Consider the following 22,564-nt stretch of genomic DNA (forward strand, 5'->3'; position numbering starts at 1 on the left):
GGGTCTGCTGAGAGAACACGTATGGTGGATCTCAATGAATAATTTTGCCGTTAACATCTAACTTACACATTAAGAAGTGTTCTGAAAAGTTCAAGAGTCTATCACTATATTCTACTCAAAATAACCATTTGTTTTTGTGATCTCACAAAATTGCTAAAATCTGTATCAATTTAACCAAAAAGGCACTTTGATTAGATTCCCTAGTGTGGAAACAGGCCCTTCGACCCAACAAGTCCACACCCGACCCTCTGAAGAGAAACCCACCCAGATCCATTTCCCTCTGACTAATACACCGAACACCAAGGGCAATTTAGCATGGCCAATTCACCTGACCTGCACATCTTTGGACTGTGGGAGGAAACAGGACCACCCAAGGGAAACCCACGCAGACCCGGGGAGAATTTGCAAACTCCACACAGTCACCTGAGGCTGGAATCGAACCTGAGTCCCTGGTACTGTGAGGCAGCAGTGCTAACCACTGAGCCACAAAGCTGCCTCTTGTGTTTCAGTGAGATAGTGGTCACTTTATTGAGAATCAAACCTTACTATTTTATTAAATCTCTACAACCAAGATTATTTTATATAATAATTTCTGATAAGACAATTACAGAACTTAAACTAAGATATGTATAGAGGTCAGTTGTGTACATCAAAAGACAGTAACCAATTCCCTTTAACATATTCTAAGTTACATATGAAATCTACTAAAACTGAAGAAGAAAACACAAACTAACTGTTCCACGCAAAATATTTTTATATTTAAAGCAGGTCATGAAAACCAAGTCTCTTCTATCACGGAGTTTATTGTCAGCCTGGGGACATACAGACAATCTCACCAGCACCAGGAGCAGAACAACAGACAAAGGCTAACAGTGTCTTACATTAACCACAATTAAACAGAAAATAACATTAAGACATCCCTTGCGTGATCATTACACATGCATAAACTAAACATTGATCATTTAAAAATAAACTCAAAGCTACAACAATGCAAGGCAAAATAATAGAACAGTAATTTCTATAACTACCAGGTAAAGCATGTTTAATATTTAATATTTGGCAATACTTATACAGAAGAGCTTTCATAGCCATTTACCACTATACAGAATCCTAGATTAGCTTCTAGATATTTTATTGCACCAATTGTTACAAAACAAGTGTTGGGTGATAGTTATGGGTTTCTGGAGAGAGTGAAAGATTTCGTTAGTGTCATTTCTCTCATTTTAACCTGATTCACATCACCTCAGGAACCACAGTCAAAACTCCACAAACACTTGCAGGCCAAGTTTGATCTAATTTCGCACTTTGGCTCAACTAAAGAATTATTGCACATTTTAAAATTCAAAATGTGCTTCTTTAACCTACCAGTACTGCCCTAGAAGCAGTCAGTAGTTTGTAGTGTGCCTGGCATGGTACAGTCCTGACAACTTATGACAAAGTCAAAAAAAGTTCTAAAACCTGAGTTGTGTGTGACTCATCAAAGTGGACATTAATCACTTTCAGGGATGAGACAGCTACATATTAAGGCCTGTGGGAAAAACACTAATTTGACATTGGAAACAATACCACACTATTTCCAGTGTGCTTATCCCTGATAATCAGATGTATAAAATGAAACAAAATCATTACACCATTGTAAATTTTTTTGCTAATTAATACAAGAAAACAAAACTCAAACTCTACTCAGAGCCAAAGTTCTGAACAGAGTGGGAAACAAATCAAGGCAGAACAAAGGTTTAAGGTAATAAAAATTAAACTGATTACAAGGCTGTTGTGATGAAATTTTTTCTATGTTTCCAACTGTACTGTGTAAAACTAGTAATCTGTGAATATTGTAATGTTCTGGGAATGGGGCATTCCAATGGTTATTCCCGTTCCAGTGGTTGCTACATTTAATTCCACCTAAGAACAAGAGTGAGGGTTGTTACAAACCTTTCAATAGGTCACTCAACATAGTTCAAGGGTCAGAATCAATTTTAGTCAGCTATCTAGAAAAAGTCAGGTATTCCACAGGAAAAGTGCTTTTGTTAATAGCACGGTTGAGAAGGGGGTGGAAGTTCACTGCTTCTATGTATTTGGGCTTAAGAAGGAGTTGCGATGGGACCATATATTTCAGGCTCTGAGAAGCCATAATGTGCAGCAAAGCGCTTTGGGTTAGTGCTCAGAAAAAGCTCTAGGATCTGTGCAACTCAGAAGAAATGTCCAGCAGTCAACAGTTCAGTGCAGCTAAGAGTGGAGGCCAAGGAAACCCACAAGCAGCATTTGTTTGGTGCAGCTTGGGACATTACCAGTTTGGTGATGCTAGCCCTCTTTGGACAAGCTGAAATTATACCAATGAGTATTTTAACAAAGCTCGTGATCTAGTCTGGGAATATAACATGGTATAGGAGATGTTTCACTTGTGGTCCACCTTCATCAAATTTCAATTCAACCAATCACAAGCAAACAGAAGCCAGATGCCTCCCAACAAAAGAAAAAGCAGACAGACTATGCCCCTTGCAGCACCATGAAGAGAGAGCTGTTATTGCTGAAGAAAGATACTATTTGTTGAAGCTTGCACATTTCAGGACAATATGCAAGAATATCTTTAATAAGGAAAACCAATTCAAAGCTTCAACAAAATGTGTCTTTTTAAAGGAATCCTCAAAATAACTGTTTAATGTGATAATAGAACATCAGGGACACCCCAGTCAGAAGGTCTAAAGGAAACCGAAGGCCAAGGTAAACTGTGGACTTAAAAGTCAACTTTGAAAAATGCTACTTGGCCTTAGTTTCTCCAAGCTTACTAAGCTCATGGATATGTTTATTGTGAAACAATTCCATTTTCTTGTCAGCTGGCAGTACAACATTATTCATCATGGCCTTCACTAGCACAGACATAGGGGTTGTTATTGCAGTTGGAAACATAAATGCTACAGGAATAAGAAGTTTTTGCATCATCCATTCCATGGGTCTTGGTTCTACTCTGTCACACATCAGGGCTCTGTTTCAAATTTAAGATTTGAAAAAAAAGTTAGAAACTGCAGAGGAATATTAGAAAGTACACAAATATCAGGACCAGCATTAAAAACCAAGAAGTCAATTACTGCTAATGCTGGAATCTGTACTGAAAACAACAAATACTGGGGATTACAGTGGGTCAGACAGCATCCATGGAGAGACAGCAAGCTAACGTTTCGAGTCTAATGAAGACTCGAAGCGCTTTGAAGAAGGGGCAGCACGATGGCTCAATAGTTAGCACTGCTGCCTCACAGCGCCAAGGGCCCGGGTTTGATTCCAACCTCAGGCGACTGTCTGTGTGGAATTTGCACATTCTCCTCTGGGTGCTCAGATTTCCTCCCACAATCCAAAGATGTGCAGTTTAGGTGAATTGGCCATGCTAAATTGCCCATAGTGTTCAGGGATGTATAGGTTAGGTGCATTAGTCAGGGGTAAATATAGGGTAGATGAATGGGGGTCTGTGTGGGTTACTCTTCGGAGGGTCAGTGTGGACTTGTTGGGCTGAAGGGCCTGTTCCCACACTGTAGGGATTCTATGACCCACAGTGATCTCCAGCATTTGTTGTTTTTGGTTAAAAACCAAGCACCCATTTACTCAGATTCATATTCTTATGAAACAGGTTCGAAGGAAGGATCCAAAATGTTAACCCTCCACTAGAGGTTTGGTGGATTTCTCTCCACCAGACCTGCTGAGCTTTCACAGCAATTTCTGTTTGTTGTCTCACATCCTTACTGTTCATTTCATGGAATTAAAAGGAAGAAATTACGAATTAAATTAGAAAAGGAGCCAGAATTAACAATGTAAAAAAAGGAAATTGACTTTACCCAGGACGAAAAATGCTGTATCTATCAAAATCCAGCTCTTCAATTTCAGCTTCCACTTGACCCTGTTTAGGAGTGAATTTTAAAATAGACACAATAATGTTACTTGTTTAAAACTGGTCATCAAAAATTCTCCTCAGCAATTTCCCAGATATTTTCTAATCAGCGTGCTGAGGGGTGGTATTCCACACCTCTGGTGCAGGACGGACCTGAATCAAGAACTTTTGGCTCAAAGATAGGGAGACTGCTACTGGACCACAAGAGCCCACACAAAATTCTAGTCTTAACAATCCAGGTTAATTCAGCTGAACTTAAAGCATCCCATTACAAGCAAGTGAATGAGCTCAGAGACACACTGAAGAATCTGAATTAACCTCATTTCAAGATTATGAATTAATATGTAATGAATGAAGCTTGGGGGTGTGGGTGGGGGGAGGTGTGTGGGGTAGAGGGGAGGGGTTGTTAGTGAATCCTTCCACCGAGAACCTGTGCCCGTTCAATGCCTCACCTTTAAAGTATCAATGTTTTCTTGTACCTCAACTGGCCAGAAGAGACCAATGTCCAATATCTGACCTGACCATACACATTTACATAACCTTTTTTTGCGATCTTAGAACATTCCAAAGTGCTTTACAGCCAGTGAAATACTTTGCAAGTGTAGTCACTGTTGCAATATAGAAAATTAAGTACTCCATTTTCAAATCTCTCAAATAATCATAACATAATGACCAGACGAATTGTTCTCGGTTTTGTTGATGTCAGGATAACTGTATTCCAGAACCCCAGTTCTCTGTTTTTCTTTGAAATACTGTTCAGGTTTAGAATGATGGAATGGGACCTCTACTCTGGTTTGACAATACGGTGCAACACTGAGGGCTCTGGTGGTGTAGTGGTAGAGCCTCTCTCTCTCTCTGAGCCAGAAGGTCAGGGTTCAAGTCCCACAACTTCAGAAGTATGTTCTAACATCCCCGAACCAGTTGATTGAGCAAACACCTACAGTGTAACACTGATATCTTTGGTTCCTGTTCAGCAGTGACATTATTCAGATACACTGTGGTTGAATATCTATACATGGGAGGTATCAGTCATTGGGTAATTACTTCAAATCCTCTGTAACCTGCTTGCACAACAAAATACCTCTTCCCATTGGTTAAGATCAATGATGGCATCCTAAAAAACAGCTAAAAATAGATACCAACTCGAAACTGTTCAATTTGACTCCCCTGGACTGAAACACAAGAAACTAACCTTGTAAAGGGAGCACCAATTTATATAGCACGAGGAAGAGATTGCTGATTGATCGGATCATGGTGTTATGAACCAGGTCAGATCCTGTCAAAATATTTTTAAGGAGGTAGCCCAGATCATAACATTCTTTTTTTTACAAATGCTGATGGGAAGTGGACATTCCAGAAGTGATGCAGCTGGCCAAACCACTTGACTTCTGGCAAAACAATTTATTTACACCCTACACTTGAAACACGAACAAAAGAAAACAGAATTTAGAATAACCAAATGAAAACCCAAATGACTTGAAATCGCTACTTAATGAAACTGTTCCAATTCCCTGCAAAATCCCTTGGCAAATGGTAGTCAAACAGAGAATCTTACAGGCAAGAGAGATTTGAGAGAGAAAGTTTAGGCAAGACCTCTGTTGAAGCATGGAATCTCTTTCTGCTGTAGCTACTTCTCTGCTACCTACAGTTTTCTGACTGCCTGCTAAAAAAACCAAACTAGAAGAAAACTTGAATTGAGAGTACCGGCACTCCTCTGCTATTGTTTAAAGTAAGCTTCCCGAGACATATCAGCACCTCTGCCTTTACAACCCCTCTTGAGAAAACCAAGGACGGAATAACCTTGTTAAAGGGGCAGTATGGTCACAATGGTTACTTTGGTGTTGTAGCAGAATCGTTAACTGTTAATCTTAGCTAAATAAAAGTGTAGCCTCTGACCAGTCTGAGTATTGCCTTGAAGAATGCAGCAGGATTGGCAATCTCCACAGCCCTTTACTCATTGAGAATGGTACGATATACAGATGATTTACAAAGGGCCCCTTGTGTTAATATATGTAACTTCGGGCATGGTCAAAAAACAGGTAAAAATTCCTGATGAAGGGCTTTTGCCCAAAATGTCGATTTCGCTGCTCCTTGGATGCTGCCTGAGCTGCTGTGCTCTTCCAGCACCACTGATCCAGAATGCTCAAAAAACAGCCCACTGTGAGCCTGACTGATCATCTTAAATTGGCTTCCAACGTAATTCCTTGCAAAACCAGGACTATTTAGTCAATGCTGTCCATTGGCAAAATGGTATCTAATGTAGAACATGTTTTCATTGAGATTTGTAAGGATAAGTTGGTTGAACAACTGACTCACCAATGACACGTGATTACAGTGAGAAAGATTCCAATATAGTCATGTGATGGTCAGAATGTTGGAGCCTCTACTCTCGCCAGCCCTGGCTCCAGGCAAAGATGTGCATCTTTGGGCTCTGTGGAACGCTGGGGTCAGGGTCAGACAAATACCAACAAGATGGGGTTCAATCACTATTCTGATAAGGATGGCTTTGCAACTTACTGCTATGTTTTGGTCCCCATGGAGATCATGGGTTGGATCACCGTTTAGACAGAGAACTCAAGGAGAAAAATGGATTATTAGCTTTTATCTCAAAATGGATCTGGAGTAGAATACGGAGGATGCAATGCATTGGGGATCTGGTGAAACACTATCTAGAGTACAGTGCTGAGTGTGAATCATCACATCTCTGTAAAGATATATCGTCTCTGATGAAACTACAGTGAAGATATAGCAATGATACAGGGAATGAAATTAATAGCTGAAAATGTGTTGCTGGAAAAGTGCAGTAGGTCAGGCAGCATCCAAGGAGCAGGAGCATGAGCCCTTCTCCTAGTTAAATGAATAGGACAACTTAGCTCATATTTCCTTCAGTACAGGAGAATGAATGATGATGTGGAGAAACTATTTCCTCTGATGCAGAAAATCATGTAAACTCCAACCCCCAGTGTCTCTCCTCACTTATCTCCTCACAATATTAAGTTAAAAATTTATGCTCAAGTACTATTTACTTGCATCAAACATCCATCCAATTGTGCAGTGCCTTGATGGGTTCGATAAAATCGTAGAATCCCTACAATGTGGAAAGAGGTAATTTGGCCCATCGAGTCTACTCCGACCCTCCAAAGAGCATCTCACCCATATCTACCCCCATCCTATCTCTGTAACCCCGTTTTTCCCAGGGCTAAGCCATCTAGCCTGCACATCTTTGGACTGCGGGCGGAAACCAGAGCACCCAGAGAAAACCCATGCAGACATGGAGAGAATGTGCGAACTTTACACAGACAGCTGCCCACAGATAGAATTGACACTGTGAGACAGCAGTGCTAACCACTTAGCCACCATGATTCTCAGCTTAGTTACTAAGCTAGTACTATTCATAAAAATAGCAATGTTAAAATTTATAATGCAGTCAAATGCTAGAAGTGCACAGTAACATTAATGTGTTGTATTTGACCTTGGCTTTCTAATTCACTCTGGTCTTTAATAGTGTCTTACTGTGCCAAAGCAAAACTGACAAATATAATCCTCAGGCATTGTAATCCAATAACTTAGTGTGTCAGTGAACTGAAAGGACACGGGGTATCTATGTGGTCAGTGAGGCTGCCCCTGGGCAGAATTAACAGAATCACTTTGAAGTAACATTACACTCAAAATTTTCCAACCTTAATTTTTGTATATAGAAAGGAACTGTTTTTGTCAGCTCCTTTTGAAGACTCCAAGTTAAAGTGAGTGCACCGTCCAGCTTTGGCAAGTTGAGCTGACTTTAATATGTAATCGTGATCCACTCGAATGAAGCCTTCCTGAAATGCAAGAGAAAGAGACATTCTGTAGAGTCTGAAACTGAAACAGAACTGTGACCTGTATTGTCACAGGCATACAGCTTTCCTCAATGTTACCTTGTGTTGCTGCCGTCTCCAACGTTTCTCGTTTTTATTTTTAGTATATAATGATTTGTAGTTCCACAGCATTTTTGGCACCCCATGACACATCACAGAAGCACAATCATAAAAGTGAAGCCAAGGAGTATCAGGCAATAATTGGAGGGTGGCAAAAATAACTTGGATGAAGATGCTGGTTTTAAAGGAGGAGAATGTGAGGACTGCAGATGCTGGAGATCCAAATCGAAAAGTGTGGTGCTGGAAAAGCACAGCTGGTCAGGCAGCATCCGAGGAGCAGGAGAGTCATTCCTGATGAAGAACTTATGCCCGAAATGTTGATTCTCCTGCTCCTCGGATGCTGCCTGACCTGTTGTGTTTTTCCAGCACCAAACTTTTCAACTCTGGTCTCCAGCATCTGCAGTACTCACTTTCTCCTAATAATATATGGTTGACTTTGGGTGATGTCAATTTTAAAAAGTGCCAAGGGAATGTAAAGAACAAACGTAAAGAACAAATAATAAAAAGCAATGCAGATCCAAACAACAGGATTCAAAACAGCAAAATCATCTCACTTTCTAATCACAGAATTAAAGTATTGCACATCCAATTGGCATAATTAATAGGTACCTTTCATTATTAAACAGATTTTCAATCCCCTTTCTCTCTACCTTTCCTAAGTTAAAAATCATACAACACCAGGTTATAGTCCAACAAGTTTTATTGGAAGCACACTAGCTTTCGGAGCGACGCTCCTTCATCAGGTGATTGTGGAAGGCTCCATCGTAACACAGAATTTATAGCAAAAATTTGCAGTGTGATGTAACTGAAATTATACATTGAAAAATTGATTGTCTGTTAAGCCTTTCATCTGTTAGAATACAGTGATAGTTTCACTTCTTTCATGTGTGGCTGTCAGTTGTCCCTAATGAAACATCAGTGTCATAACTGTTCTGTTGCTAAAACTACATTTCAACTTGGATTTAAAATAAAATAGATTCAGGGAGTGACCTCCCACAATGATTTTATAGTCACTTTCTTTATTGTGTGCTGTTATGGAAATGCTGAATAGCATTTGGTATATTCGATTTCAATCCACCCTCTCCCGACTCCACACACCAAAGGCTTATTTTAAAAGATTTAGACAAACAGACGCAAGCAGAACTTAACAGCCTCAAGAGTGTCGAAAATACAAGTCAATTATTCGACACCTCCAATGCTCAAATTAAATGACGCGCAATTTCTCTGCCCTTAGTCCTTGGTCAATGTCCTAAAGCAGAGTTCAGTTTGCAGCAGCCCCTTCAATGGTCACTTGATGAAATCTGAACTGACATAGATACTGGAGCTCACTTTAAATCCGATTACCAATACACCACATCAATGCGAGCCCAGAAACAGACGCTGGCGTCCCTTCTGCAGAAGTGCTCCTAACAAGGAGTGAACCCTTGCCTGTGAACAAGAGCCCACGCCACTACTTCTTAGACCCACGCTCAGCCATCATCCCCTCTCAATAGCTCCGAGTTGACAAGTTGCCTTGCTGTTTCTTTTGATGAAGCTGCCCCAAACAAAGCAAAATATTGTCCTATTAGCAGCCAGTGGGCTTAATCCCGAAATTTTCATCCAGCAGAAAAGAAAGGAATTTGCGTGAGGTTCCCTAGGTGACTAAAAACACAACTTTATAGACGTGAATCTCAATAAAGAGAACGGCTCAAATAAAATTAAGATGCACTCATGCATGGCAATTACACCTCAAGGGACACTTTTTCAGGCTTTGAAAGACAAAACAAAAAATTCAATTTATTCTTAAGGATGGTTTTAAGCATGAATCAAGTAAATTTAGAAATGTTGAAAATGTTGTTAGTTTCTCGACATCCAACAGTTCAATGCTGTGTGTAAAAAGACCAATATTCCCTCCAGTTTCTTTATAGGTGATTTATTTAAGAGCGTGGCCCCCGTTAAATACTTTGAGCAGCAGCACAGAGGCAGGATTTTAAAGGATACCGTTCTTGCAGAAGCCTCAGTCGAAAGACATGGGGGATTCTCACAGAATGGATGGGTCCCATTAAGGAATGGCATCTTCCCAATAGGAAGAATTCACACTACCAATTCATGTGGGTGCCACCAAGAGTGTATTGTCCACATGCACTGCGTCTCAAAGTTGCAGCACTAGTTTCACTTCTTGAAGGGGCTGCTCCTCAAATGTCTGTGCTTCAGTCATTTGGGGACAGGAGGACTGACAGGAGTCATCAGACCAACTGCCCTCTTTACGTCTAGACCCGGGTATCCTCGGGGAGCGGGCATGTAGTGTCTGCTGGCATGTTCGTGCTTATCCTTGATTGGGGGGCACCATGGGGGCGAGAGTGCCTCACCTCCACTCACAATGGCCTTCTAGTTTAATTTTAAATTTTGCTTTGATTATTTAATGTTTGTTAATGACTTTCTTTAAGGGATGCTTATCTTTCAGTTTGACATAATCAGTGGACCCTTGCTGAACATTCTTCGGAGTCCCAAACTGCTGAGTGGAATATAAGGGATTATTCTGCAAACTAAAACTATAGCAATTAAAACTTAAAGCATGTGTTTGAAAGTTTTTGAATTTTCTATTCACATGACAGAGACAGGAGATTGAGATGAATTAGATACGTTGTGGAGAACTAGAGTGGGAGGGGGCTCAGTGAGGTCTAAATGCTGGCACAGACCAGTTGGGCAGAATAGCCAGTTTTTGAGCGTAAACTTCTACACTTCAAGATCAAGACTGGGCATTCAATGCTCCATGGCACAGAACTATAAAGATCAGGATGATTACAGCTTTAGAATCGCGAGTGTGTTGCTGGAAAAGCACAGCAGGTCAAGCAGCATCTGAGGAGCAGGAGAATCAACATTTCGGGCAAAAGACATTCATCAGGAAGGATTCATGATGAAGGGCTTTTGCCTGAAATGTCGATTCTCCTGCTGTTCGGATGCTGCCTGACCTGCTGTGCTTTTCCAGCACCACACTCTCTACTCTGATCTGCAGCCCTTACTTTCACCTGATTACAGCTTTAACCTGGTCAACAGCTTATGGGGATAGCTTATGGGGAAGATCATCCATTTAAGAGAATTATAGCATCCTTATGGCATGGAAAAAGGCCATTCAGCCTCTGAAGTACTTCCAAGTAGTATTCACTTGCATCAAACCTCCATCCAATTCTGCATTGCCTTGATGAGTCAGAAAAAAAATCATAGAACCCCTATGGAATGGAAAGAGACCATTCAGCCCATCAGGTTCACATCGATCTTCTGAAGAGCATCCCATCCAGATCTAGCTCTTCCATCCTATCCCCATAACCCCACATTTACCACAGCTAATCCACCACTTAACCTGCATGTCCCTGGAGATGACAGGGCAATTTAGCATGGCCAACCCACCTAATCTGCACATCATTTATCACAACTGCACTCTGGTCTCTGTCAGATTGCTGTGAACAAAAAGAAAACTCATAATGATCAATTTCTGCCATCACTCAGTCCAGCCCCCACTGTCCAACCCCACACAGGAACAGTGAGCAGTGTAGGGAGGTCCCCCAGGTATCTGCAGCTGTAGTAAGAACAGGTAGCTGAGATGTCCCAGAGAGTGAGCTAAATGGAGGCGACTGGAGCCCCAGCAAGCAGACATCAAAAACTGGTGAACGTTTAACATGACTCCTTTATTTTTCCAGTTTATATCAATGTTAATGTTAACTATTACCTTATTTATTTATTTCTCTACCTACTCTATGAAGGTAATGCTTAACTTTTTAAACTTTTTTTTGCTACTTTGTACCTGAGTTTGTTGATACCTTGGTAAGGTAAGGGGATGACATGTGTGGTGACTTTTCACTGTACTATGCTTGAGAACACATGACAATAAAATCTAAATAATAGCAACTCTAATGAATACATCAATTCTTCAAAGTGGCTAACTAATTCCTTCAAAACCATTTACCAGATTTCATATTTAATCTCTACCTCAATATCCGATTAAATATGCTTATCCCTCAAAGTGTAGACAAGCCTCTTAATGTGAGTATTACACTGCCTCTGAATTGGCTGCTTCGACCAGAGTTTTCTTTTCATTCGCACTTGGGACATTGACACTCCTGGCATGGTCAGCATTTATTGCCTATACCTGGCTGCCTTTGAGAAGATGGGGATGAGTGACATTCTTGAACGACAGTACAGGAGCAATACAATCGTAACTCAGCTTCCCCCAAAGAAAACAGGATCTCAATGTCCCTGAATAATCAGTAACTGGAGCGTATCCATATTTCATTAGTCATGTATTAATGCTCCCAGCCCTGCCATCCCACAAACCAAGAAAGGTCCTTTACAGTCTACTGAGCCATTGTTCAAAATGGAAATGAATGAAGCAAATTCTTCCCGTTTTAGACAGGTTTGGTGCTGACAGACTGAGTCGATGAGAGCTCAGTCCCCAAGCTTTGGGAATGCTCCTACAGCCGCCAAAGACTCAGGTGTGGGATTCTCTGCCCAGTTCTCTCCACATCACTCACCTCTTTTAAGATGCTCCTTCATACGTACAGCTCGGTCCAATTGCTTGGTCACCTGTCCAAATCTTTTAATATACTAATCATAGAAAAACTGTTATTCAAAACTTCCTCTTCCTTTATTTTCGAACTTATTGCTATGATTTTGAACTTTTGCAGGTTTGCAATGTGGGACTTTTTATTTTTCTTCTAATTTTTTTTTCCTATGAATTTGTATTCAAGAATCTGTACTTAGGTGCCTTTGTACCTGTAAGTACCTTTGGCACTATAAGTGGCAACTTATAAACATTTCATTGTATGCAATGTGACAATAAAACTAATTTAATTCAATATCTTATGTTGGTTATACATCAAGTCAATTTTTGAATGCTCAATTCCCTGGGCATTTTATCACATTGAAGGTGTTACACAAATGAAGTTTGTTATTGCTGTTATTGCGAAAAGGGTCAGAACGAGGGCTGCCTTGGTATTGCCTGATGAAATGACCAGGCTAGTGGCCTGTAAAAGCTTCACTTGTGAAGGACAGTCAACAGGCAGGTATCAGAGTACACCAGAGACTCCTGAACACGTACCACTGCCATGCAGCAACAGGTAGGAGATTATTTAAACGTTTATATAAAAATAAATCATAATTTCATGCTGCAGTCACTAATACTGGGTCAAATCATAAGACGCAGAAGGGGAAGTTGGTCATTCAACCCATCAAATCTGCTCTGTCATTCAGTGAGATCATGACTGATCTGATAGCCCTCAACTCCACTTTATTTCAGCCCTGAATCTATGGAATGATCCAACCTCTGTAGCCCTCTATTCCACGGATTAATTTCTTTGCTCAGAGGGTAATTTGAGTCATAGAGATGTACAGCACAGAAACAGACCCTTCGGTCCAACCATGCCAATCAGATATCCCAACCCAATCTAGTCCCACCTGCCAGCACCTGGCTCATATCCTTCCAAACCCTTCCTGTTCTTACACCCATCCAGATGCCTTTTACATGTTGCAACGTACCAGCCTCCACCACTTCCTCTGGCAGCTCATTCCATACACGTACCACCTTCTGAGTGCAAATGTTGCCCTTAGGTCCCTTTTATATCTTTCCCCTCTCACACTAAACCTATGCCCTCTAGTTCTGGACTCCCCCACCCCATAGAAAAGACTTTGTCTATTTCTCCTATCCATGCCCCTCATAAGGTCACCCTTCAGCCTCCAACGCTCCAGGGAAAACAGTCCCAACCTGTTCAGCCTCTCCCTGTAGCTCAGATCCTCCAACCCTAGCAACATCCTTGTAAATCATTTCTGAACCCGTTCAAGTTTCACAACATCTTTCCGATAAGAAGGAGACCAGAATTGCACACAATGTTCCAACAGTGGCTTAACCAATGTCCTGTACAGCCGCAACATGACCTCCCAACTCCTGTACTCAATACTCTGACCAATAAAGGAAAGCATACTAAACGCCTTCTTCACTATCCTATGACTCCACTTTTAAGGAGCTATGAACCTGCACTCCAAGGTCTCCTTGCTCAGCAACACTCCCTAGGACATTTCCATTAAGTGGATAAGTCCTGCTAAGATTTCCTTTCCCAAAATGCTTCCTCAACTCTGTCTTAAATGAGTAACCCCTTATTCTGTGACAACGACCCCTGGTTACAGACTCTCCTACAATGGGAAATGACTTGATTTGAATTATTTATTGTCACACATATTTTGTTATAAATACAGTTGGAAGTGTCGCCACTCTCCAGTACTATCTTGAAACACAGAAAATAAACCAAAACATTGAAACCATAATCTTATACTCCCTATAGTGTAGAAACAGGCCCTTCAGCCCAACAAGTCTACACTGACACTCCAAAGTAACCCACCCAGATCCATTCCCCTGAACCTGTTATCCTTTATTTACCCCTGACCAATGCACCTAACCTACTCATCCCATTTAGCATAAACAATTCATCTAACCTGCACATCTTTGTATTGTGGAAGGAAACTAAGAACCCGGAGGAAACCCACGCAGACATGGGGACAATGTGCAAACTCCACACAGGCAGTCGCCCGAAGCTGGAATCGAACCCGTGTCCCTGGCGCTGCGAGTCAGCAGCGCTAACCAACGACCCATCCTAAAATGAAGGAACATTCAACTGTGCAGTTCTTATGAAGTGTTTAGCCCTGGGCCTGGATCCACTAGCACAAAGCAGTTGTTGGCCAGTCTTGAAATCCCTCGCTGGAACAGAGTTGCCACTCTTTGCTGCCATCGTGCCTCCATTGATACAGCTGCCACCACGAGTCTTTACTGGGCCAACTTCACCGATGCTGGTCCCAAACCCAACGCTGCTGTCACTGACAATGGGCCCCCCGCCATGGTCCAACATCGACGATGCAGCCTCCAACTGGGTTGGGCCCAAACCCGTCTCCACCTCCACTACCAGAAACCCAAATCCTCACCTTGCCACCAATTCCTGTAAAATTAAAACGTATAAAGATAAAAAAAAGGGGAAAAAGAAAAAAGTGAAGCGGGTGGAGTGGGCGAGCCTCGGGCTCAGGAGCCCACTTGCTATCTACTCTGCTGCCGCCATCTTGGAAATTGACCTCCCCACAGCTGCCCGGTTCCCTGGCAGGTTTCAGGTTCATGCAGTCAGATTACATTCGCTGAAGAATATTGTAAAACAATAAGTAATACTTCTCTTTACCACGCCAGCCTTAGCCCGGGTTGTTCCCAAGCAGCAGAACCCGACATCGTGGCCTTGGAAAGCAGCTGCATATTCATCCAGCTTCTCAAAATCAACAATCTCCTGGACCTGTTTAAATTGCAAAGAAATACAGAATCTATTAAACTGAAATATTGCCAACAACAAAAAAAAACATTTCGTCAAAGGTTTTCACCCTTCACTCCAAGAATAAAGAACAGCACTGCACAGGAACCGGTCCTTCAGCCCATCAAGACTGTGCCAACACATGATGCCTAACTAAACTACAAACTCTTTGCCTCTACAACGTCCATATCCCTCCATTCCCTGCCTATTCCTGTATCTGTCAAGATGCAACTTAAATGTTGTTGTCATATCTGCCTCCACTGGCAACACAATCCAAGCACTTTCCACCTTCTGTGTAAATAACTTAACTCTTGCATCTCTCTTAATAAAGGGTAAAAAATGAGGTCTGCAGATGCTGGAGATCACAGCTGAAAATGTGTTGCTGGTTAAAGCACAGCAAGTTAGACAGCATCCAAGGAACAGGAAATTCGACGTTTCGGGCATAAGCCCTTCATCAGGAATCTCTCTTAAGGGTTTGCCTCTTTTGCCTTAAACCTGTGTCAGTTGTATTATGATACAACATATTTCCTCTTCCTTTACACCTTGCTGTGCTACTGTAAAAGTGTTCTTCAAAACCAGGCTTTACATGGACTGTTTTGTACAGTTGTTGAAAGCTTTTCTTCCAAGGGGTTGGATGTTCAAAATCTTCTGGATTTATCTGATTAAATGTGCCTGGCTCCCAATGCATCATTGGCCAAGTCTATTGCAACACTTCCATAAATAATGATTTCCATAAAATTGGATCATGAGCATGTTCACTGAAGTGTTTACACACACAAGCTACTCTGCAAAGGTCCTGTTCAAATAAATATGATAACATATTCATAACGATCTCGTCTGGTAGTTTTTGAGTCACAGAGTTATAGAGATGTACAGCACGGAAATACACCCTTCGGTCCAACTTGTCCATGCCGACCAGATATCCCACCCCAATCTAGTCCCACCTGCCAACACCTCTCCAAACCCTTCCTATTCATAGACCCATCCAAATGACTTTTAAATGTTGCAATTGTGCCAACCTCCACCACTTTCTCTGGCAGCCTATTCCATACACGTACCATCCTCTCAGTGAAAACGTTGCCTTTAAGTTCTCTATTACATCTTTCCCCTCTCATCCTAAACTTATGCCCACTAGTTCTGGTCTCTTTGTCATCTGCAAACCTACTAACTATACCTCTTATGCTCACATCCAAATCACTTATATAAATGATGACAAGTGGACCCAGCACCAATTTTTGTAGCACTCCACTGGTCACAGGCCTCCAGTCTGAAAATCAACCCTCTACCACCACCCTCTGTCTTCTATCTTTGAGCCAGTTGTGTATCCAAATGGCTAGTTCTCCCTGTATTCCATGAGATCCAACCTTGTTAGCCAGTTTCCTATGGGGAACCTTGTCGAACACCTTACTGAAGTTCATATGGATCACATCTACTACTCTGCCCTCATCACTCTTCTTTATTACTTCTTCAAAAAACTCAATCACGTTTGTGAGACATGATTTCCCACACACAAAGCCATGTTGACTATCCCTAATCAGTCCTTGCCTTTCCAAATACATGTGCATCCTGTCCCTCAGGATTCCCTCCAACAACTTGCCCACCACCGACATCAGACTCACTGGTCTATAGTTCCCCGGCTTGTCCTAACCACCTTTCTTAAACAACGATGGTTAACCACGTTAGCCAACCTTCAGTCTTCAGCATCTCACTGTGACTATGGATGATATAAATATCTCAGCACGAGGCCCAGCAATCACTCCCTTAGCTTCCCACTTGACGATATTGCTGTGCTGGTGATACAGAAATGTCTTGTGTGCTTAGCTCTATGAACAAAATGCTCCACAGTGGAAGTATTCTCCGTGCTATGCTTTACAGTGTAAGCTGTTCATTTCAACAGGAGAAAGTGAGGACTGCAGATGCTGGAGATCAGAGCTGGAAATGTGTTGCTGGAAAAGCGCAGCAGGTCAGGCAGCATTCAAGGAGCAGGAGAATCGACGTTTCGGGCATGAGCCCTTCTTCATTCCTGAAGAAGGACTCACGCCCGAAACATCGATTCTCCTGCTCCTTGGATGCTGCCTGACTTGCTGCGCTTGTCCAGCAACACATTTTCAGCTCTGTTCATTTCAATAGAAATGACTTTCTTTGCAGCTGGTATTGGCTGTCTTGTGTACCAGGTTCTGATTCTTCTGCATTCATGTTTGCAGGGACATACTCATCTGTGATTCTGTTCCTCTTCTGTATGTGTGGCACAGGAGTTAACATGCTGCCTCACAGCACCAGGGACCCAGGTTCAATTCCACCCTCAGGCGACTGTCTGTGTGGGGCTTATACATTCTCCCCGTGTCTGCGTGAGTTTCCTCCGGGTGCTCCGGTTTTCTCTCTCAGTCCAACGGTGTGCACGTTAGACGCATTGGCCATGTTAAATTGCCCATAGTGTTCAGGGGTGTGTAGGGTGGGTTAGCCATGGCAAATGCTGGGTTACAGGGATACGATAAGGGTGTGGGTCTGGGCAAGATGCTCTTCAGAGGCTTGGTGTGGACTAGATGGGCCAAATGGTCTGCTTCTACACTATAGGGATTCTATGATTCCGAATCCACTAGTAATCGACATTCGTACCCTGGGAAAAAGACTCTGACCATCCACTGACTCTCATCATTTTCTAAGCATTTATTGGGTCACCCTTCATTCTTCAACGTTCAAGTGAAAACAAACCGAGTTTGTCCAATCTTTCCTCATGCCTAACACCCTCCACACCAGGGAACATCTCAGTAAACCACTTCTGTATTATTTCCAAAGCCTCCATCTGCTTCTGGTGTGTGGTGACCGAACTATACAAGATATTCCAAATGTGCCCTGACTGAAGTTCAACACAGCTGCAACAGGACTTGCCAATGTTTATATTCTACGTCCCACTCAATGAAGGCAAGTATGCCAAATGCCTTCTTGACCACCTTAGCCACTTGTAATGCCACTTTCAGGAAACTGTGGACCCATACATCCTTTGACTCATCCCTTTCTTCGGTGCTTTGGTGCTCCAAGATGCCTTACAATGTCATTCTCCTCAAAGATTCTGACAGTAACCTGTTGCAGCAAACAATATCTCCGACAAAAATTACTCTGCAACATCCACAATGTTATGAGAATGTTCATTAAATTAAAATGCCGTGGATTTTGTCTGATTAATTCAGGAGATGTGGCTAGGCCAGGATTGATTATCTATCCTCAATTGCCCCAGAGGGCAATGAAGAGTCAACCGCATTGCTGTGGGTCTGGAGTCACATGTAAGCCAAACAGAGGAAGGATGGTAGTTTCCTTCCCTGAAGGTCATTAGTATACCAAATAATTGTTTCATGGTCATCATTAAACTCTTGATTCCAGATTTTTCTACTGAATTCAATATCAACAGGTGGCCATGGCAGATTTGAAAGCCAGTCCCCAGAACATTACCTGAGTCTCTGGATGCACAGTCTAGTGATAATACTGTGAGACAATCAGTTCCCCCGAGGATCGGAAATCAAAACAGAAAGTGCCAGGGTAACTATGGAGAGAGTCATGTAGGAATCTTCCTCAAAGCTGTATAAAATGTGAACTTTAGTGATAGGTGAGAGAGGACTGTGGAATATGAGGAAATAGCCCTGGAAGCAAGAATTCCTCATATCCCCATTTAGTCACAATGATTTGTGGTTTATAATTAATTCAACGATAGTTTGACATTCAAAATGAACTGTGAGAGGGACAACAGAGAGCCAAAACGAGGGCAAAGATGTTCTGACTGATTGTAAAGGTTGTAAAGAAAAATTTTGAGTGCTATTTGACATTGCACCATATACCAAACAATGGGTACATTTCTCCCATGTTGGAACCAACAGATTTTCATGGTTTAAATATCACCCAAAACTTTTGATTTCTTCAGGTTTTGTATTACAGCTCCATCAAGTTGCTGACAATCACATAAACGGGAGATAATCAAGATAAACAAAAACCTACCACATTCTCGTAGGATGGGTCCTCAAAGGTTAGTTTTCTGCGACCAATAAGTGTGACTTTGGCAAAGAGTTTGCTTTCAACAATCTCCTTCAGCAATGCCTTTCCTGTCTCCCCTGAAGCTCCAAGAATGAAACAAGACTTATTCAGTGTTTTGTACATTTCTCGGAGATTATTTATATCCTGAGACATGCTGGAAAAATAATAAGCAAAAATCAGTTAATTGCTATGAAGAAAATATATCACTAAAACTATTAACTGGACTAGTAAACGCTGTCATTACTAATATTTTCAACAGATTGTTTTCTTTACTGCATCTGGAAGTGACAGCTAAAATTAATTACCAATCTCTGTGGTGATCATTGTAAAAACTCATTTGGTTCACTAATAGTCTTTAGGAAAGCGAATCTGCTATCCTTACTCCATGTGCCCTACCTGTGGGTTCAATTCCCACAATGGCTGAGGTTACCCTGAAGGAAGGGGTCAGTTAGCTCTGTTGGTTGGATGTCTGGTTTGCAATGCAGAGTGGTGCCAGCACGGGTTGAATTTCTGCACTGGCTGAGGTTACCAGGAGGGACTCTCCATCTCAATCTCTCCCCTCACCTCGGGGACAGTGACCTTTGGGTTAAACCACCACCAGTTGTCTGTCTCAGATTACAGAGCAGCCCTAATGTCTGACTTTACCTTTTTATTTTGTATGACACCACATCCACAATAATGGGGTTGTTCTCTGTCATGCTCCTCGCAAGCTACCCACTTCAATTAAAGAGAGACAACAATTGCTGGCCTTGTCAGTAACACCCACATTTTATGAAGAAATAAAGACAAATAAAATCTGAAATAATGGCTTACTAGACTGTGGTTGCATTTGCCCTGAATTCCTGGCGAGCCATTTCCTCACATGTGAATGATTGCAACAGGAGGAATCTCTGATCCTAGCCCACAGAGCTGAAAATGTGTTGCTGGTTAAGGCACAGCAGGTTAGGCAGCATCCAAGGAATAGGAAATTCGACATTTCGGGCATAAGCCCTTCATCAGGAAAGCCCTTCCTGATGAAGGGCTTATGCCCGAAACGTCGAATTTCCTATTCCTTGGATGCTGCCTAACCTGCTGTGCTTTAACCAGCAACACATTTTCAGCTGTGATCTCCAGCATCTGCAGACCTCATTTTTTACCCCTAGCCCACAGAGGCACATTTTCAATAAGGGTCACAGGATAACAGTCAGGATCAGGAATGTTAGCTGGGACATTCTCCTGGAAGCTAACGGCAGTATGTCCAAAATGAGCACTAAGAGATTTCTATTCATCCAACACAACATGCCAGATGTGAATACAGGCAGAAGTTGTTGGAGAAAGTGAGATGGTCTGGCTTTATCTATGGAAAAAAATGCAGATTTATTGTTTCAAATCAATGGCTTCTTTGGAACTGTTCCACAAATACATTGAGAGCAAGATAGCAACTGGACAGGAGTAGTACCCCTTAAAGATCAACGAGGTTATCGTTGTGTTTAACCTCAGGAGATGGGAGAGAATTTAAATGAATATTTTGTGTCAGCTTTTACTGTTGAGAAAGAAATGAAAGCTAGAGGCTCAGTGAAATAAATACCAATGTTTTGAAAACTTCACATTACAGTAAAGGAAGTGCTGGAGGTCTTAAAAAACATAAAAGAACAAAAAACAAAAAAAATCTACAGCCCAGGAACAAGCCCTTCGACCCTTCAAGCCTGAGCCAATCCAAATGCACTGTCTAAACTTGTCGGTCAATTCCTAAGCATTTGTATCCCTCTGCTCCCCACCTACTCACACATCTGTCCAGACACATGTTAAATGAATACCGTGCCTGTCTCTTTCACCTCTGCTGGCAATGTGTTCCACGTAGATAAGTCTCCAGGACCTTATCAACTGCATCCTAGGACATTGTGGGAAGTTAGGGAAGAAATTGTGGGACCCCTAGTAGAAATATTTGTAATATCTATAAACACGGGTGAAGTACTGAAAAGTGCTAATGTTGTGCCATTGTTTAAGAAAGGATGTAAGCACAAGCCTGGAAACTATAGGCGTCTGAATTTGATATTGGTGGTGGGTTGTTGGAGGTGATTCTGAAAAGTAGGATTTACATGCATTTGGAGAGGTAAGGAATGATTAGGGATAGTCAGCATGACTTTGTGCAAGGGGAAATAGACTTTATTCAGTTTTTTTTAAATGAAGTAACCAAGGTGATTGATGAGGGCAAAGTGACAGGCATTGTTTACTTAGTCTTTAACAAAGCCTTGGGAAAATTTCTGCACTGTAGAATAATTATTAAAGTTAGATCACATGGGAGTCAGGGTTAGCTTGCCCATTGGATTTGTTGTGGGAGACAGAGGGTGGTACTGGAGGGTTATTTTTCATACTGGAGGCCTCTGATCAATGGTGACCCACAAGGATCCATTATGTCAGGTTGCACAGGACATTGGTTAGGCATCTTCTGGAGTACATGAGGGGCATTTATTTTTCAACAGAGAGTGGTTTGCGCTTGGAATGAATTACCAGAGAAAGTGGTGGATGCAGGTAAAGTTACAATATTTAAACACATTTGGATAAGGTCATGCATGGGAAAGGCTTGTAGCGAGGTGGTCCAAGCACAGACTGCTGGGACTATTTTAATTCGGTCAGTGTGAACTGGTTGGACCAAAGGCTCTGTTTCCGTGCTATATGACTCTAAGTGGTAATGGACTCAAAATGCTAACTCAGTTTTGCTCTCCACAGATACTACTAGCCCTGCTGCACTTTTCCAGCAATTTGTGCTTTTATTTCAGATCTCCAGTATCAAGAATATTTTGCTATTAACTGAGCTGCCAAGAGTTCAGTGCAAAGTTGCTGAGTCACTGACAGGTAAATCCTCAGCTTGAAGTCACACCCAGAAGCAACCACAACAAAACAAAAAAAGCAAATCTGAGAGGCTAGATCATGCACATTGAATGTTACACGTTGAACCAGAAATGACACACAATTATCTGAGAAAGGTTACTATTCATTAAGTAACAAGAAAGATGCTCTCCAGCTAATTTTCTCAGAGGAGTTTAGACACAGTCAACATGAATAAGCAGCAAATCCAACATCACTGAAGCTCCATGGTTTTACCTAGAAATGGGCAGAGGTCCTGGATCAGAATTCTCCAGATGATGCAGCAAATAAGCCAAACAAAGCACTAAAGTGCTCAGTAAAAACACACAAAGATTACAGCCACTGACACCAGGAAGTTTCATCGCCTTTTCACAGAGCTTCCGGATTAGCGACTTCCAGACAGTGCTGCCCCCTGGCCCGGAGGTCTGGCTTAATCGGAACTGCAATTCCAGCCATTCACATTCAGACAGCAGGTCCCACTGAGCATCTCCCTCTGCATCACTGTGGGAACCCCAGAAGAAAACATCAGTTGACTTTTAAATAAAAGGAAAGGCTAAGCATTGCATAGGAGACAGTTCAGAGAAGGTCCG

The 22,564-nt window shown here is 41.9% G+C and overlaps 1 protein-coding gene across 1 annotated transcript; it reads right to left on the minus strand.

Annotated features, from left to right (window-relative positions):
* Positions 1-783: 783 nt before the first annotated feature.
* htatip2 (HIV-1 Tat interactive protein 2) lies at positions 784-22,349 on the minus strand. Its single transcript, XM_060838619.1, has 6 exons — positions 22,212-22,349; positions 19,092-19,281; positions 14,982-15,089; positions 7,558-7,695; positions 3,825-3,886; positions 784-2,983 (listed from the first exon to the last, which is right to left on the minus strand). Exons 1-6 carry the CDS (start codon positions 22,334-22,336, stop codon positions 2,758-2,760), a joined length of 849 nt encoding a protein of 282 aa, XP_060694602.1. The 5' UTR covers positions 22,337-22,349; the 3' UTR covers positions 784-2,757.
* Positions 22,350-22,564: the final 215 nt, after the last annotated feature.

The sequence above is a fragment of the Hemiscyllium ocellatum genome, chromosome 18 (assembly GCF_020745735.1).
Source record: "Hemiscyllium ocellatum isolate sHemOce1 chromosome 18, sHemOce1.pat.X.cur, whole genome shotgun sequence".
NCBI classification, from domain to species: domain Eukaryota; kingdom Metazoa; phylum Chordata; class Chondrichthyes; order Orectolobiformes; family Hemiscylliidae; genus Hemiscyllium; species Hemiscyllium ocellatum.

Excerpts from the sequence above, each read along its gene's own strand:
- htatip2 (XM_060838619.1), bottom strand. The coding sequence starts at position 22,336 with ATGAAACTTCCTGGTGTCAGTGGCTGTAATCTTTGTGTGTTTTTACTG. Across the intron at positions 19,282-22,211 it reads GGACCTCTGCCCATTTCTAG|CATGTCTCAGGATATAAATA; the intron begins GTAAAACCATGG and ends TTATTTTTCCAG. Across the intron at positions 15,090-19,091 it reads ACCCATCCTACGAGAATGTG|GTCCAGGAGATTGTTGATTT; the intron begins GTAGGTTTTTGT and ends CAATTTAAACAG.